Source organism: Mustela nivalis, assembly GCF_964662115.1.
Source record: "Mustela nivalis genome assembly, chromosome: 11".
Classification (NCBI taxonomy): Eukaryota; Metazoa; Chordata; class Mammalia; order Carnivora; family Mustelidae; genus Mustela; species Mustela nivalis.
Window position 1 is genome coordinate 13,966,066 of NC_139030.1, and position 13,645 is coordinate 13,979,710.

The window sequence follows — 13,645 nt, forward strand, 5'->3', positions numbered from 1 at the left end:
GATGAAATGGATTTGGGTCAGAGGTTATGCCTAAGGCTGTTAGTACCTCTTGGCAGATTGCCAGGCAGAAAGACTGCTGTGAACTTGAATTTCTGCACTCATCACTTTGAGGTTTTCTCTCTTTGTCTTGGCCTCATTTTTCTTCCTCTTGGGGATTATTCCCAGTACTTCGGCTTTCTCTTGAAATGTGTTATTTCTTGGCTTCTCCATACCTTCTTTTTACAGAGTAGCTAGCTGTTTTGTAGAAGTCCTGCTGATGGGAAGTATGTTTTCAAAGCACGTAAGAAATCAAAACTCTTGCCACCCAGGACAGGTCCCCCCTTACCACCTTCTCCTTTTCGTGTCATCACATAGTTGCTCGTTTGTCTCACTTAGCCTGTTGTACAGCTTCCTTCCTCCTTGCCTCAGCCATCAGCCTTCATATATCTCAAGGGTCTGTTCTGTGCAGTGAGGTCTGTTACTCCCGGTTACCCTGAGTAAAGAGTACCTGTGAAATTTTACCCAAAGCTCCAAAAAGTAATTGCTTACTATTCATTGAACACTTTTTGGTAATATTTAGAATTTTGTGTAAGAGTAGAAGTGGGGAAAGGACCCTTAGAACTTCCAGTTTAGTTGAAGAAAATGCTTTGTGGAACTGATGGGATCACCTAGGAGACCATGACATTTGAAATTATTACTGCACAAATGCTATGAGGAAGGCCTTTTCATTCAGCACATAAAATACAGATGTGGCTACATACATAAAAAAATGTTAGTACATTTTATCAATAATACTATATTAAAAACAGATCTCTTAGGCTCAGTTGGTTAAGTGTCCAACTCTTGATGTTGGCTCAGAGATTTCTTCTCTCCCTCTCCTCTGCCCCTTCCCCCCATAAAAAAAAATATATGTATAGCTATCTTAGATATACATACATAGATATATCTATATCTATGTATATCTATATATATATCTTAGCTTAGATATATATTATCTAACTTATTAGCTCTTGCTGTGTCTCAGATACTATGGAATAATCCTCATAATAACCGTACTTATATCTTTTTTATAGACGGAGAATCACAGAGGTTAAAGTAACTTGCCCCAAATCAGGCAGGTAGTAAGGTAAACGGAATTAAGACTAAAAGCTTATTTGTGCACGAATGCATTCAGTAATGTTAGTTGCACACTCACCATGTGCCCAATCACACTCTAGGAGGTGAGCAGTGAATTTCCATCAGTAAGGGAATCAAGGGAATTTGGAGTCTCTTCAAGGAAAAAGATATGACCACAAGGGGGCAGCAGAGCACAGAAGCTATACTGGGGTGATGCTTTGACAGGTGAACTTGTAGGATGGGGCAGTCAGTCCCTCACAGCAAGCCACCATCCAGAGTTCTAGGCGCCAGGGCTGCATCCTGAACGGGAGAGGAGCGAGGGAACCCCCTGGGGTTCCTGGAGATTGTCCAGGTGCCTCAGCAATGTCACACAGCAACAGCACAGAGATTGTGTAGTCAGAGATCTCTGAAGGAGATTTGCAGCAGCAGTTTTGGGTCTTTCCAGTCCCAGGGCTTACCCTATCAGTGGTTAGCACATGCAGTTGTGTAAAGTATATGACACAGACAGGCTGTCAGTGGCTAACAATCTGCCTATTTGGGCCACTTTTGAAATGACTGGATGTATAAAAATTAGAGTTTGACCCTGGTATGCTTTTGAGCCAGTAGGTTTCAGCCTGCTCTGAGGAAATAAACCTAAGAGCCAAAGTGCAGAAGCCATCTCTGGCCCCTCTATTTAATACAGTGACCTTCGTCTTACCCAGCAAATTACACTGGAGCCCTGCGGTGGGATGTGTGTTGGTCCTGAAAGAGCAGAGCCAAGCTCATGTGAAAGAGAAGAGAAAAGGGGACAAAGTCTGGAGAAAACTCTGCCTCCCTAGCTAACTTTCCTCCCTGCAGATGTGTTCCGCTGTCCAGAAATGGTCGCCATCCATCGATCTCCCATTTCCTTCACTTAGTACCTAGGGGCTTTGTTTCCCTTGTTGTTTTATTAGTGTGAGAATGGAGGGGGGAAAATGTATTTGTCCCAGATATCATAACATTTCCTACAGGATCTTTCAGCACACTGGTCTTGATGGTGGAGATGTCTGTGGAGCCCTGTTAGGTGAAGCAGACTTAGTTTGAGGGGTACCCGGGCTGAGGTGTGTCTCTGAAAGTTGAGCCCTGAGAAATGTGTTAAGGTCAGTGGAGGCCAGTCAGGGGACTGCTGACCCACGTGTGGCCTGGCGCACTGGAGCTTTTAACCAGCGAAGGCCAAGTTGGTGGTGGCTGTCTCCCTGCCTGCTCATTATTTCAGAAAAGAGAAACCCTCTGTAATAGTGATTGGTCTGTGCTGCAGACCTTGCCCCAGTGTTGTGCTCTTCCACCTTCCACCTCCCTTCCCTGCCATTTGAAATGTGACTCAGGAATTCTTCTAACCAGTCTTGTAACCAGACCCATAAGGTAGAAATCTGTGACTCTCACAGTGCCAGAGCTCTGCTTTACTAAAGAGTTACTTTAGTATGTTCACCCTGCTCATATGTCCTTCAGCACAGAGAACAAGAGCCTATTCAAGGACTATTAGTCTAGCCCTGGTTTTACAGCTAATGGAAGAGGTCCATTGAAGGGAATTCCCAAGGTCACCGAGCTAGTTAATGGCATACCCGAGACTAGACATTAGTGCTGACTCCTGTTGCTTTAAAGGGTGACTTAGCAATAGTTTTTTAAGTTGGCCTGAAAACCTCTGACATTTAGGTCCTTGTTACTTAAGCAACCATTGTAATGATCCATACAGCAGCCTTGGGTATACGGTGGTCTTGTGAGAGGACTCATCTGAGATCACTGGAGGGTAGCGGGAGTGCCCACCAGAAGCAAGTGAGCGCATTAGAAAAACCCTGGGACTAGCAGTCTGGGGACCTAGGACCAGGTCTAATACTATTTTAGAGATCCTGGACAAATTATATAAGCTCTGCTTCTTAAGTAATAAAGTGGGGTAAAAGCATCTGCCTTGTCTCTACCTCTGGGAACAGTTATGAAATGCAAAGGTGAAGGGCCCCTGGGTGGTTCAGGGTGGGTTAAATCCTCTGCCTTCAGCTCAGGTCATGGTCCCCGGGTCCTGGGATGGAGCCCTACATCGGGCTCTCTGTTCTGAGGAGAGCCTGCTTCCCCCTCTCTCTCTGCCTGCCTCTCTGCCTACTTGTGATGTTTGTCTGTCACATAAATAAATAAATAAATAAATAAATAAATAAATGCATGCAAAGGTGAGACATGTATGAGGCGTTTTCAAGTATAAGGAATAATTACACAAAGGCCAACATTGTCACTGTTTCCCAGAATAAAAGGTCCTTGTAGCTGTTGGTTTCAGCTATTGTTTTGGAGCAGTCCTTTTTTTAGAAGAATCCAATTTCCTGTCTTAGCTCATTGACTCTATCAGTGGTAACTAAGGAAGATAGCAGTTAAGCTCAATTATATAGTACTGCTGTAATAGTAGAGCTCAGCGAGAATTAAATCATATTCAGTAACTGACGTCATGCGGATTCGTTATGTGTTGCATTTCCCCATGAATCTGTTTTACATTATTTATAGCTTCCTATTCATGTAGGCACCAGCAGCAAACTAGGAATTATTTCTGGCAGCAAGTTATAAGAACACTCCAACGTCATCCCAGACCCTAGTCCATTCCTTTTTCTTTTTTTTTTAATTTACAAAATTGTTAAAATTATATGGTATGTGTTCCAAAAGGATGTTTTTCTGTATGTTTGAAACTTTTTGTAATAAACAGTAAAATACTAAAGTTAAGAATTATCAAGGGAGGTACAGTTCTACTTGGAATAAAAATACCACTCTCTGAAGAAACCTGACAGTAGTACTTGTCCTTATGATGTCCAGGTAGAGGTTAGTTGTGATGAACTCTGGTCGTGGAGAAGAAAAGATCAGGGACAAACAACTGGAATACCTTCCTTGCATCAATCTTTGCCTACTTGCACCCAGAGCCCTGAGCACGTTTTCCTAAGATACTATTTGACTGCCAGCTTGACACTCAAGGAGGACATTAATTTGGGGCAGAATGCTAAATCAGGTCATCTGGGAGTGAAGAACTACATTAATTGAGCACCTACTACATGCCATGTACTTTGTTCAAGAAATATATATATATATATATATGCTTTCAGAATTTGTCCTATACAAAATAGATCTATGTTTGTTCTACATTTATAATTAAATTACATTCTAGTAATTTAAAAAGTCAGTGAAAATTGAAAGAGCATCTGTGTTTCTATACATCTTTTTTGGGATAAACCTTAGCCCAATACTTTTGTAAAAAAGTTATTATCGCTGAAGGTTTTGTATCTGTTCTTCTTTTCTGCTGTTAAAGTCTAAGAATTGAAATCTCCTTTACCATTTAAGCAATTTTTTTTTTTTTTTAAGGATTCTGGGTTAACCGATACACCAGAATTTTTTAACTTGTTAAACTGGTCGTTTAACTGGTTTGTGGCTCTGGGTGGTGGAAAGGTCTGGATATGCAGTGACTAGAAAGTTTGTATTTTTTTCTGGAACATCTTATGGAATAAAATCTGAATAGAGAAATAAACCTTGCTTCCCGGGGCAAGATTCAATATTATAAATATTCCAGTTCTTTCCAAAATAATCTGTAAATTTGGTATGATTCTAATCAAAACTCAGCAGTTATTTATTATGAACCTGACAAGTTGATACTAGAATTCATTTGAAAGAGAGAATGCTTACAATAGCCAGGACATTTGAAAACGAACAGTGGAGACAGGATAAAGGTTCACAAAGCAAGAGGAATTGAAGAGGGTAACATTGGTACATGTTTCATATACGTATGCTATTTCAGATCAAGCGAAGGCTAGACTATTAAATTGATGATGTTGGGATTCTTAATTTTCTATTCAGGGAAAAAAGTTTCTGAATAGATTAAAAAGCTAAGTATAACCTGTACAAGTAACAGACAAGAAGTTTGTTTTTGTTTTTGTTTTTTTGCTTTTTGTGGGGTGTTGGTTTTTTGTTGTTGTTGTTGTTGTTGTTGTTGTTTTTGGTAACAATCCCTGGTAATAAGTAAGATATAAAACGACTGATAGGGACGCCTTGGTGGCTCAGTTGGTTAAGCAGCTGCCTTCGGCTCAGGTCATGATCCCAGCGTTCTGGGATCGAGTCTTGCATCGGGATCCTTGCTCAGCAGGGAGCCTGCTTCTCCCTCTGCCTCTGCCTGCCATTCTGTCTGCCTGTGCTCGCTCTCTCCCCCTCTCTCTCTCTGATAAATAAAAAATAATAAAACGACTGATAAGTTTGACCACAAAAAATATTAAAATGCCAAAGTACAGAAGAAACACCAAGGGGGCACCTGAGTGGCTCAGTCAGTTGAGTGTCCAGCTCTTGGTTTCTGCTCAGGTCATGGGATTGAGCCCCGTGTCAGGCTCCCTGCTCAGCGGGGAGTCCTCTTGGGGATGCTCTCTGTCTGTCTCCCTCTGCCACTCTCACTCTCTCCCTCTCTCTAAAAATAAATGAATAAATCCTAAAAAAAAAAAAAAAAAAAAGAAAAGAAAAACACCAAGTTAAAGTTGACAAGCAGTATCTTGAGTGGAAATATTTACTAACTGTATGAATGTCAAAGGAGCGACCTCCTTGAGGCAGCCGCCCTGAGTGCTCGCTGTTCTCCTGCAGGAGGCAGGCACACCCGCCATGATGGGTAGAGACTCACTCCCTGACTGGCCGGGTGCACGAGCAGTCAGTTCAGAAAGGGAGCATTCTCACACTCAGTAAGCCATCTGTCTCATCCACTTCTTAGGATGTTTACAAGCCCCGTCGGAAATACAAACGCCAGCAGGGAGCAGAAGAGCTGCTCGATGAAGAATCCCGAGTCCATGCCACACTTTTGGAATATGGCAGGTAACGAAGGGGACCCAGACTGAAGTGTCTGTTTTATAAAGCCTTTGAAAAGAAAAGCTAATTTAGGTTGCTTCACTGAGATTAATTTGGTTGTGTTTTGTGTTTTTTGTTTTTTACCTGATTGAATTTACTGTTTCTTCCCAAGATTTCCATCACCGGGGACTTTCCTCTTTGGGGTTGACCTACCCACATTTCTGTGGGTAGCATTCCCGAGGGTGGGGGAGGCCTGGTTTTTGCAGATCCCCTTTGGAAATGTGTGTATGACTGTGGGCCCTATCCCTGCCCTTCTGGGGAGTTGGAGTGTTTGGGGTATTTGCTGAGGCCAGCTGTAGTCTGCCCTTCATATTCCTGCCATTGGTTAAAATCTTAAGGTAAACTACAGGATCGAAAGCAGTTAACAGTAGTTTTAAGTGTTAGAGTAGTAGTTTTGATTTCCCGTGAGGGATTTTCCTGAGCGGGAAGATGAAGAACTTAGAAGTATTTTGTCATTTCTTAATAACCTTTGTAATTTTTTTTTAAATACCAGTTATCTTTTATTCTCATTTTTCACTTAAAAAGCACATAAAGAAATGCTGTTCTCATTGAATTTCTTGGTTGACCTTGGGTATTAACCTTCATTGATGTCCTGTATTTTCTACGTAGGGTAACTGATTCCTTGATGTGAGTATGTCTCCTTGTGCTTCCTTTCTTTAGCTGAGAGTGGTTGCTGTGTGCTGCCCTGTCTAGTAACCCAGCCCTCCTCCGGTGGCTGGAACTAACAGCTCTGACCCCAGCACCTCCCTGTGTGAGCATCTGAAGGCTTCCCCACTCTGAGGCACTAGAGAGAACCAGAAAGAAGTTCGGCTTCATTGGCTTAAATACTTAATCTTTCATATAGAAAACCTTTCCCAAAAAGTCGCCACCTTTTTTCTTCCTTTCTCTTTGGGAGGGAGTTGTGTGGCATCAGGTCCATCCTTCCTAAGAGTGAAAGCTGGTGTGTTTCATTTGAAGGAAGGTGTGAGTTCTGGCCCTCAGCCGGATCTGATGTCTTCTCCTCGCCGCTCCCTAGTTGCTGCTGTGAATTGAACTCCTCTTCTGAGTCAGGCACCACCAAGCCATCTACATAATTTGTGGGGCCCAGGATAAAATGAAAATGCAGAGCCCCTTGTTAAAAATTGCTAGCAATGACTAATTATTAGGAATTTCAGGACCACAAAGACAACCAAGCGTGGGCCCCTTCTGAGTGTTGGGCCCTGAGCAGCTGGATGGGTTGTGAGTCCTGGGCCCTGGGATGTTTTCCAACCAAGCCCCAGCTGTAGGTGGGCAAGTGGGGCCATACTGCCCCAGTTGAGCCATTGTGGAAAGACCACCTCACTGGGTGTCACATGTTCCAGAGCCCAAAAATACTCAGGGGAGTGTTATGGTTTTCTTAGTTTGTATTGTTCATACCTCCATTTTTTGCGCATTGTCACGGAATACTCACATGCTCCTGGGGATGAAAAGGAGTCAGAGATTTGGTGAATTGTCTACCTTACCGAGACCAGGCTGACAATATTTCACTATTTTTTTTTTTTAAGATTCTCAGTTTTAAACTGGCTCTTTGGCATGTGTCATAGAGGGCAGTCATTATTGTCCTGTGATTACTGGGTGACTTCAGGATGTCCCTGCCCATCCTCAGGAGTGGTTGGTGCAGTTAGGGTCCAGAGCCTGGTGGGGATTTCTCTAGGGAAGGGAGCAATGCACAGGTTTTCTTTTGTGACTCCTCTCAAATTTGGAGCGTAAGAAAGAGCAGAGTGTATTGATGTCAGTCTCGGTTCCTGTTGGTGGGGTCAGGCTGACTTCTGATGAGTTCTGATCTTAGGGTGGGTGTTCGCTGAAGGATTTTTTTTTTTTTTTTTTTTAAGGAGAGAGGTTATTTTTCTTTCTTTTTAGCTTTCCTGATGAGATAATGGTGAGTTTGTGAGAGGTGGGGAAGTGGATACTTAGGACCTTCTGATGGTTCAGTCACCTCACTTCTCTTTTTTTGAAAATAGTAAAGATAGCATCAGAAAATTTAAGAAGTAACCTGCCCAACATCAATTATTAACTGCTCTTAAGAATTATTAAGAGCCTTACACTGGGACTTGAACTCAGGTTTGTTGGACCCTGATAACATGCTCTTATCATTAGCTACAAGTACTGTTTGAGCCTCCAGGGGAAGTTTGGCTCTAGTTTTAGGAAGACAGGCCCAGTCTTTATTGTTTGGTCTGACACTGAACAAGAAGCGAGTGATCATTAAAACTAACAGAGCATTGGACAAAACTTAAAGCTCCGGCATTCCCCCTTCTTGGGAAAGCCCTCACGTCCTTTCTAGCCATCAGACTTTCTCCTCAGGGTTTGGTCAGTACTGTCCCCTAGACAAATGGTCTTGCCCTTTAAATGAGGATTACATGTGAAGAATTCTGAGTAGTTTGTCCTGTGCAGAAAACAGTAAATGTCAACTGCTAAGCTCTGTCAGCAGTAGCAACAGTTTTCAGTTCTTAAATGCCCTTAAATATGACCTGTAGATTCAAATGCACCTCTTCTTTTAGTTCTCCTTGTCCCTGTACTCTGTACCCCTAACACTAGTCCCTCCCAACCCCTGCTGAGAGGTCTAACCCACTCTTCCTCCTTCCCTTCCCCAGTCAAGCAAGGCTGGGCCTCCACTGGCCCTGGGACTCACCCTCCATCCTGTCTCTCCCTTTGGTGTGAACATCATGGCACCCCTGAGTTGCTCATCCCCACCACCTAAGAATCCACATCCCCCATCTCTTGTCCATGCCTCTGGTTTCCTCTGTATCTCACCTCTAGATAAGAGGGCAAGTATTTTGACTCCTGGAGTAAGATGGTCTGAAACTCTTTGGGGTTGAAGGTTACTCATTAGCCTAGGCCCCACACTGCATGTGGCTTTGAGGTCAGTGTTCCAGCTTCTTTCACCTTTTTTGACTTATTTGCTGAAATGAAGTTGGACTTTGAATCCTGTCAGCCATGCTGTGTATGCCTGTTCTCGTTTGGATAGATTTGTTTAAGTGTTATGGTATTGGAAAAACAAGACTCATGGTTTTGATTTTAGACTTCAACAAAATTGCAAGTTTATACTATTTCAGTTTTGTTATGCATCCAGTCAGCTTTTAGGAGCTAAATTAAAACACCTACCTGTGCTGTAGAACTACCGCTGTGGGGAAATGCATTTTATGTGCAGTATATTTGACTTTGTTAAAGCCCAAGTCTCAGCCAAGTACATTTGAAGATCTAATTGGCTTTATTAAGTGATTCATGAACCCAGCAGCCTCCTATGAAGCAAGTAGAAATGAGCTCCCACGAGCTGTACAAAACAGTAGGTTTTTATAGGAAGGAGGATAGGGTAAGAAGTTACTAGCAAAAGAAAACAAAGGATTGTTTCAGTCAAGGTCACCTTCCTTTAGGGGGAAGAAAAGGAGTCTTTTTAGGTGATTACCTCATCTTCCTTTGGAGGATGGAGAGGGCCCTTATGACAGATTACCTCTGTCCAGAAAATCCTAGATTGTTTGACTTGAAATTCCACTCCTGGAGGGGTTGAAACTCTGAGTCTCGGTTTGCTGTCACAGCAGCAAGTGACTGTACCTTGGGCCTGTGACTCTCTCCAAAAACCTAGAGGTGGAATTTTGAAGCATAACCACTAGAATCCTGGCATTAGCCTTTTCCACACTATTTGAGACCTGATTTTAGTTGCTTTGAAGTCATTCTCTTCCTTAGTAAATGAAATATGACGTGACTCTCGCAACCTGTTTATATCCTCTGTGATGGCAAGGCCTGTGTCGTGCTCATGGAAGGTATCTTGTACATGCTTGTGGAATGAACGGAGAACAGGGTCCACAGTCCTTACTGTTTAGGGCATTGCGTTTTGTTTTGTTGTATTGTGTTTTAGGAACACTGGAGCTTTATTTATTTGAGTTTGGGTTTTTTGTATGTATAAAAGCAGTACGTGAGTTAAAAGAAATCTAAGTTCACAGATGTACATATATATGTCAAAACTCATCCCATTACACTTGTTAAATACATACAATTTAGTGTGGTTTTTTTTAAATTATTTTTATTAAAATATAATGTATTATTTGCCCCAGAGGTACAGGTCTGTGAATCATCAGGCTTACACAATTCACAGCACTCACCATAACACATACCCTCCCCAATGTCCGTAATGCAGCCACCCTATCCCTCCCCCCCACTCCCCAATTCAGGGCAATTATGTCCCTGTTTTGTTCAGGATTTCAGATAGTTTGATACCAGACTTAATTTGCCCTGTAGCAGTTGTTTTTGAAGGTTAGTTTTGTTTTCTAGAACTGTGATCTCCAGTGCTGTAGTATTAGCCATATGTGGCTGTTGAGTACTTGATGTTTGACTAGTGTGACTCAAGGACAGGATTTTAATTTTAATTAAGTTACATTTAAAGACTCATGCTTGATTTAGTTATTGGGAAAAGTTTAAGTTTGAAGTAATTTGAATATGTGAACCTACTAATTTAACATTATCTATTTGGCTCTCATTACATTTTTTTTAGACTGTGCTATTCTAGAAGATGTACCTCCTTGATGTTAAAGATCAAGTGTGAGGTGTAGGAAGTGAGGAGGTAAAGTGGGCGGTGAGAGACCAGAGTTCTGTCGGTGCTGACAGGGTAGGACATCAGCGGGGCTGGTGGCTCAGAGCTAACACAGGGAAAGGTGGGAACAAATTAAAGCATCTGGCAGCACTGATCTCAGGCTAGCCCTTGTGAGGAAGAGGCAGGGAAGACAGGGCAAGAGGAGAGGGAGTTGGGAGGGTAGAGCAGCACACCTGTGAAAGATAAAAGTGAAGTAAATGCTTGTGGCAGAAAGAAGGGGAAGCATCCCCTTGTTCTTTGTGAGGGATGCTAGGCCATGTTCTCCTGGTGAAGCTCAAACAACATGGAAGTCTCCCGGAGACATCTTGGCCAGTGAACGTAATGAGGCAGGCATTAATAGGCAACCGAGGGCAGCTCTTTGTCCTGGAAGCCTTGTCACCATGACTCATGGAGAAGGGGATTTTTTAAAAAATCAGCTGGACTCTACTCATTCAGCATACATTGACTGAGTACCTACTATGTGCCAGGCACTGTTCTAGGTGCTGGGGAAACATAAGTCAGTGTTGCTGTCTGAACCCTGCTGAGTGAAGAAGCCAGTCACAGAAGGCTACCCAAGATTCTGTGTATATGGTATCACCAGAACAGTTGAATCCCTCAAGACAGAAAATCAGTTAACGGTAGCCAGGGGCTGGAAAGGGGGATTTGAGATGAGCTTCTGATAGCTATGGAGTTTCTTTCTGGAGTGATGGAACTATTCTGGAATTAGATAGTGATGATTGCACAAATAGTGAATCTGCCCAAAAACCACTGAAGTGTATAGTTTCAAATGGTAAATTTTATGTGATACGAATCATTTTTCAGTTTAAGAAACTATTTAAAAAAATGAGTGAAGTACTCCTTCCAGGAGTGTAACAGACAGATTTGTAGGATCAGATGTAATTAGTGTAGCCCTTGGGATGAGCACACTGGTGCCTAACCCAGGCCTTTGGGTGGTCAGAAGCTTCTTCCCAAAACCTCTGTCTTTACCAAGGAGTAGAAGAGGCAGGAACTGAGTCACTCACATTGAGTTGCTTACTGCTTTATTTGGAAAATCCAAAAAGTTCTGGCTCCTTAGATGAGGCCTCTCTGTCTGAGGATATGTCATCTGCCCTAAGGGTCTCCACAGACTAGACCAAGGACACCCAAGGTACAAGGTTACTTCTAGGCATGGGGAACTGTGGTGAGATCCTCTATTGGTCAGGGATCGCTATGTGAGAACACAAACCCTCCAGCTAGTTCCAGCAGAAGGGGTTGACTCCATGGATCCTTGGGAATGTTTGAGAGGTGGGATCCAGGCTGGGTGGGGTCCCTGCCCAAGCAGCACATCAGAACCGAGCAAGGATGCTGCTTCTACCTCCACCACGGGGAAGCTAGCTAGTGGCCTGAAGGGGTTGGGATGCCAGCGTCATGGCTGCTCACAAAGAAACCACGCCACTTCAGCCGGAATCAGGGTGCCACTGCCACAGCTGCTGGCCCCAGAACCCGGTTACTTCTGTGACCCAGACAGCACAGCATACCTCTCTCCTCAGCTGGCTGCTGCTCATTCACATGGCCGGGAAGCGCCCCTGATTGCTGGAACTCAGGGTAGCATTCGCAGCCCTTGGTGCGCCCGAGTGTAGAAACTAGAGTTTCTGGGGGCTCCTGGCTGGCTCAGTCCACTAAGTGTCTGACTCATGATTTCAGTACAGGTCATGATCTCAGGGTTATGAGATCGAGCCCTGTCTTGGGCTCTGCACTCTTGTGGAGCCAGCTTAAGAGTCTCTCTCGCCCTCTGCCCTTCCCCTGCATAAAAAAAAAAAAAGAAAGAAAGAAAAACAAGAGTCTTTGTTTCCCAACCTCTGCAGTATAAGGAGCTGCCTCAGACATTGTGAAACAAATGCACAGAATCTGCCGCAGGGCCTTTCAGAAACCGTGTGGACACTCCAAATTTACCTTTGGTCGGCTGCACTTATCTGTACATTTGTGCCAAATGAAGGGGCACACTGTACTCAGCTGGGACTCTGGGGTCTCTCCAGTTACATGACAGCCTCCCCCAAGGCCAGGTGATGCTTTGGCTTCTGGATTCCCGCATGTTCTTCCACTTCTGTTCAGTTTATTTGTTCAGTGTGCACTGGAAATACAAAATGTAAAAGGAGCTCTCATGCCCTCAGGGAAGAGGGTGCAGACAGGTACACAGACTGCTGGACGCGCTTGCCGTTGGAGGCGGGGTGGATGGGGCACGACAGAGGTGGGGGATTGGTCCAGGCAGATTGTCCTTCATGGGCCATGCTTCAGAGAGGAGGGGGCTTGAGAGCAGAGTTGTGGGCGTGAATGGAAAGCAGGAGAACAGCCCGTGTGTGCACAGCGGTCTGCCAGGCAGGGACCACACGGGAACATGGCAGGTGAGAAGGTGAGGCTAAGGGGTTGCTAGGCAGAGCTACAGAAGGGAAGCCCTAGTGAAGGTGCAGAAGGGAAGCCCTAGTGAAGAGGGAAGAGGCCTAGTGAAGAGGCCATTGACGTGTGCAGATGAGGCTACTGGGGAGCCGGAGAGGGAGTGAGGTGGAGTGGGAGTGCAGTGAGCCTGGAGGCCAGTGCACCAGCCCAGCCGGTGAGGCCCAGCCTGAGCAAGGGCGGAGCAGGCATCCTTCCTTTGCTTTCCTTAAATGGCTGCATGTACCTTTATCTCTTTAGAAACTGCTTGAAGGTAAGTGAGGTGTGGTGTTTTGCATCATGCTTTTTGTTTCAGGTTGAATGGTTTGCACATTGCTATACTTGCTTTTAAAAAAAAAAAAAAGAACTTAAACATAAACTAATTTAAAGTAAAGTGCTTTTGTGAATTTCTTTGAATGTAAGGTTGCCTGAAGTGAACACATAACATTGTTGGCATCATGCTTGGGCGACGCTGGAGAATGAAAAATAGGCCGGACTCCCGGTTCTGAACAGAACCATTAGGGAGCATCCTTACTCCAAGCAAACACACTTGCATTTGTTCATACAGAAAGTTTTAAGGCTTTTAGCTTAAACTTTGGGCCTGAAATACAGCTCCTGATTCAGGGAGGAATGGCTGCACTTAAAAAAGAACATTGCACTGTGTTCCCTCGGAGAGCTCCCGGTCATAGTGTTCACCTG

The 13,645-nt window shown here is 43.9% G+C and overlaps 1 protein-coding gene across 3 annotated transcripts in view; it reads left to right on the top strand.

Annotated features, from left to right (window-relative positions):
* CCDC93 (CCC complex scaffolding subunit CCDC93) overlaps positions 1 to 13,645 on the top strand; it is a 91,359-nt gene that overhangs the window by 23,094 nt on the left and 54,620 nt on the right. For all 3 annotated transcript variants that reach the window (XR_014300410.1, XM_082689867.1, XM_082689868.1), the window contains exon 7: positions 5,822 to 5,922. Coding sequence is in view for 2 of the 3 variants with exons in the window: in XM_082689867.1 (XP_082545993.1) it covers positions 5,822 to 5,922 (101 nt within the window). In the remaining variant the exon portion in view is untranslated. The remainder of the gene's footprint in view (positions 1 to 5,821; positions 5,923 to 13,645) is intronic.